General features: G+C 58.1%; 1 protein-coding gene across 1 annotated transcript in view; it reads left to right on the top strand.

Annotated features, from left to right (window-relative positions):
* VDR (vitamin D receptor) overlaps positions 1 to 4,770 on the top strand; it is a 5,779-nt gene extending 1,009 nt beyond the window's left edge. The window contains exons 2-3 of the mRNA XM_055085728.1: positions 16 to 155; positions 1,436 to 4,770. Coding sequence (XP_054941703.1) covers positions 16 to 155; positions 1,436 to 1,695 — 400 coding nt within the window. The 3' untranslated portion in view covers positions 1,696 to 4,770. The remainder of the gene's footprint in view (positions 1 to 15; positions 156 to 1,435) is intronic.
* The last annotated feature ends 31 nt before the right edge of the window (positions 4,771 to 4,801 follow it).

Here is a 4,801-nt window from a genome sequence, read left to right as displayed (position 1 = left end):
GGTGGGCGCCCACAGCGGCTGGCCGTTCTCTCTCGTAGCCGGACACAGCCTGGAACTGATTGAGCCCCTCATCAAGTTCCAGGTGGGGCTGAAGAAGCTGAACTTGCATGAGGAGGAGCACGTGCTGCTCATGGCCATCTGCATTGTCTCCCCAGGTACCTAGCAGTGCGGGGGGCAGGAAGGGGGAAGTCCCGCTGAGGGCCAGCAGGGAAGTCTGGAGGGAGAAGTGAGCACAAGGGGAGACCAACAAGGAAGCACCCACTTTGCTGGGTTTGCCCAGCCCGTGTGGTGTGTGTATGTGGAGGGTTCCCCCAACTGCCCTTGGCCTTGCCCTAGCGAGACCATTGGTGATTCATGGGTGGGATCCTGAGGAACCAAATAGATGGGGTTTCTCAGGCCACAGACAGTACTCAAGCTCTGCTCTTGTGTGAACTGGACCGACCTCTGCTGACACTTGAGGTCCCCTGGGGATAGGGCACAAAAGCCTGGGGCCTGAGAGGAGGTTCTGCTGGCCTGACAGACAGTTTAGCTGACTGATTCTGGAGGCAGGGCGCTGTGATCCTTGAGCTCTTCTGCCTGTTGGGGGTGGGAAGAGAGAGAGAAGCCAAGGAGGGAGGTCTTGTGGTTCTGGGGATGCTGGATTGCTGATGAGGCCTCCACTGGGACTGTGTTCAGAGAACAAGCCAGCGGCCTTTCTGCAGGGATGCCTGCCTGGGCTGGGGGCCCAAGGAAAGGACATGGGCACCCGTCCTCCTGACCAGTGAGCATTCACTCATCCATTCATTCATTCATTCACTCAGCAATGATTTACTGGCCTCTGTCAGGAACCAGGCAGTATGCTGCACATACAGGGACTCAGCAGCGACCAGGACACAGACTTCTCTCCCAGGAAGTGTAGAAAGAGACATTAAACAAATACTTTCTTTTAAAAATAAAGAAGTACATGATACAGGATGCTACAGAGGGTATAGCAGAAAGTGGGAACCTGATGTCGTCTGGGGCATGGAGGTACGGGGTCATCAGGAATCGCCTTCTTGAGGAAGGTCCTTTAAGCTGTTACCTGAAGGCTCAGCAAGAGTCAGACAAAGGTAAAAGAGCTGAGTTCTGGCCAAAAGGAAGACAAATGTGAAGCCTGGGGTGCAGAGAGCATGGCTCTTCGGGGTCCTGATGAAAGATGGAGCACAGAGACAGAAGGAGAGAGAACAGGTGGGGACAGGCCCAGATGGCCCGCAAACGGGCCTGAGACTTGATCCTAAATGCAATGGGAAGTGGCCGAGGGGCTGGGGAGGACTGTGGTGTCACAGGTCAGCAGGCAGCCAGGAGTGACCTGGGAGGATGCTGAGGCTGGGTGTCTGTCTGTGTGGGCGGGGTGGGGGGAGGCTGAACGGTGAGGGAGCTGTGGCTCAGAGCTCCTCCCCCGCCCTTCCGCCCACAGACCGTCCCGGGGTGCAGGACGCTGCGCTGGTCGAGGCCATCCAGGACCGCCTGTCCAACACGCTGCAGACCTACATCCGCTGCCGCCACCCGCCCCCAGGCAGCCACCTGCTCTACGCCAAGATGATCCAGAAGCTAGCGGACCTGCGTAGCCTGAACGAGGAGCACTCCAAGCAGTACCGCTGCCTCTCCTTCCAGCCCGAGTGCAGCATGAAGCTCACGCCCCTCGTGCTCGAGGTGTTTGGCAACGAGATCTCCTGAGTAGGGCAGCCTGCCCTGGCGCCTGGGCGGGGTTGCCTCTCTGGGGCCGGAAGCTGCCCAGCAGCTCTTCCCACCTCCTTCCGGAATTCAGCCCCTCCTCTCCTACCCCACCTCCCGGCCCAGCCCATCCTCTCTCCTGCCCAGTCTAACACCAGGTCCCCCTTACCTGCAGGCCACGGGCTGCCCCCGGTCCCTCGAGACCTCAGTCATGAGGAATTGCTCTTTATTTGACAAAGAATCTCAAGTGGGGGCAGAGGGCAGAGGCTGAAGGTGGCCCAGTGCCCGGGGATGCCCCCCCACACACTCCAGAAGTGGCTGCCGGCTGGTGCCGAGGGAACAGGCAGGCGGGAGAGACGCAGCCATTCCTCAGGGACAGAGATGCCCTCACCTCTACCCGGCTCCAGGGCCTGGTGGTATCACCCTTCCTTCGCCCCACCCACCATAAGCACTGACCCATGAGCCCCACCTCATCCTGCTGCGCTCTGTCCTGTTCTGCCCCAGGGCAGTGGGCCACCATGGGGCCTTCTCTGCCTTCCTAGCCTGGCCTGCCTAGGCACTCACGGCCCAGGAAGACCCAAGCCAAGGTGACTAAGGTCACAGCTTCCCCTCATCCGCCTCTGCTGGCCAAAGGGCATTTGTCTCATCCAACGGTGCCCACCTTCATCCCATCGCCATGGTAACATTCTCCCCGGAAGTAGCTGTGGTAAGATGGGCTTTCTCCCCATGGCGGGGGCCACTGGCCCAGAACCCGTGTGTGCTGAGAGGCCAAGGAGGGAAGAGAGCGGGGCCCAGGCAGTGAGGGGGCAGGCAAACCCGGCCTGAACATAACAGTAGTAGACGGAGGCCACACCCGTCCTGCCGCCAAGCCCATGGCTCCTCAGCCTGGAGCTAAGGGCTTGGCCCAGGCGGGGGCTCTCCCTCCGACAATCCACATGGCAGGAATGAATGGCCCCCAGGCTTCAGAGAATCGTGGGCACCATCCTCATCCTCACCCTGCCAGTGCCTTACCTCCCCCCACCAGAGAGAGAACCGGCCACAGGCCCCAAGAGCCCTTGCGCAGCGGCCGAGGGTGCCGAAGGGGCCTGACCCTGGGATGGCCAAGGGTGGTGACCCAGAGGTCAGCCCCACTGTCTGAGCCCCACAACAGTCTGGAGAAGCAGGGGCTGCTCTGCTTACCAGTGAGGCCTCATCTTTCCCACCTGGCAGGGTGGGATGGGGGAGAGGAATTTCCAGACTCCCAAAAGCCCAAGCCCTCCCTTGCCCACCTAGTTCTGCTTCTAACACTGCTGTCCCCCGGAGAAGAAGATGGCAGTGCTGCAGCACCCCGGGTCGGGGGACAGCGGGTTGGCCTGGTGGCTGGTCAGTGACGGCGCTTCGGGGGGAGTCGGGTGGGGTAGTTCCTTGTTCCCACGCCACACCCTGACGTCAAAAGGGACCCGTGAGGCAGGTCCCCATATGCAAAGCAGCTCAGGAGGTGGGCACTCACGGCCCACGTACCCGGCTGGGCTTCTCTGGGGCGTGGGTGGCAGGCATGCGGGAGCAGAGCAGAGAGGGCTCCTCCAGGAGCGACAGAGGACCTTCAGATCATACTCAAGTTTGGGGAGTGCAGCCGCGCTTGCTGTCTCAGCCAGGAGGAGGTGGTGTCAGCTGCCCCTCTCTGCCTGCTTCCGCTGTTCCCTGAAGACCCCGGCAGCAAACCAGCTTACCTCCACGACAGCCGCCAGTGTCTGCTGGCCAGTGTTTCTTCATCTGACAGCCACCGTCCCTATTGCAGAACCGTCCTTAGACTCAGTCTGATGTCTGTTAGATGGGGGTTGTTTTCAGACTGCATTTGGTACCACATTCTAATATAGCTGGTAGTAGGCACCACTGATGAAGCGATATTTATGGGTGATGGGGACGTACGTTGTGAAAATTCTCCACGTTAATTACTGTTGTTGTTATTTTACAAATTAGGGAGAGACCCCTGGGATTTGATTTTAGCTGCAGAACACATTGGTCCAGTTGTCAGTCAGTGGTAGAAAGGGCTTGAAAATCTCTGAGCCAGTTCAATCCCCTTGTTAAAGAAAACTGACGCTGAGAAGGTGTGACTCACCCAAGCTCGCGTAACTAGTTCAAAGCAGCCCCAGGGCTGGACCCGGACTTTGGACTTACGGTCCAGTGCTGTTTTCACTACATCATGCTTGAGTTCAGACTCCATGTCCCATTCCCCTCGTGGCTGACCTCATCCCTGGGGGAAGCCCTGGGTTTTAGACAGAGCATGTCCAGATCCCAGATCTCTGCCTTGCTCCCCTGGGTTGTCACCCCACTGACCCATCAGGAGGAGGAGAAGGGACACCTCAGCCTGTGTCTCAATGTGAATCACACCCCCGCCCCAGTGTGGCCTTGGCCGGATGGGGTCTCTATCGCAGCTTGGTGTAATGCTGTTGCCTTATCAATAAAGTGCATCTGTCTTTGTACTATCTTCACCCTCCTGGCGCTCCCCTGGACCTGCCTTCCCCAGGGAATATGACAGGACCCACTGAGAACGCCAGTTCCTCAGCCCTGGGGCCCGTGACAGCTCAGTCCAGTCCCAAAGCAAAGTCCAGCAGCTGGGAGGATGAGAAAACGTGAGGCTCCCTGGGGCTGAATTGGGAGACAATGTTATCATCTTTTCTCTTTTAGAATGAGAGAATGTGAAGGTAGACATTCATAAATCTCAACCTTTTTAAACTATAGTATTGGAAAGCTAGGAAAGTCTGCACCAAAATTGCCAAATAAACAAGATTCTGGGAGATAGGAAAACCCTTCTCTGGCCGACTGGAAGAAGTAGGAGAATTTGAATGAGGGCAACAGGGAAGCTTGGAACGTAAAATAGATCTGGTTAAATCTGGAAATAAAGCAGCAAAGAGGGCTTCCCTGGTGGCGCAGTGGTTGAGAGTCCGCCTGCCGATGCAGGGGACACAGGTTCGTGCCCCGGTCCGGGAAGATCCCACATGCCGCGGAGCGGCTGGACCCGTGCGCCATGACCGCTGAGCCTGCGCGTCCGGAGCCTGTGCTCCGCAACGGGAGAGGCCACAACAGTGAGAGGCCCGCGTACCGCAAAAAAAAAAAAAAAAAAAGCAGC

This window comes from Physeter macrocephalus, chromosome 6, assembly GCF_002837175.3.
Source record: "Physeter macrocephalus isolate SW-GA chromosome 6, ASM283717v5, whole genome shotgun sequence".
Classification (NCBI taxonomy): Eukaryota; Metazoa; Chordata; class Mammalia; order Artiodactyla; family Physeteridae; genus Physeter; species Physeter macrocephalus.
Note: the sequence above shows the minus strand (reverse complement) of the source record. Positions and strands in the feature narration are given on the sequence as shown.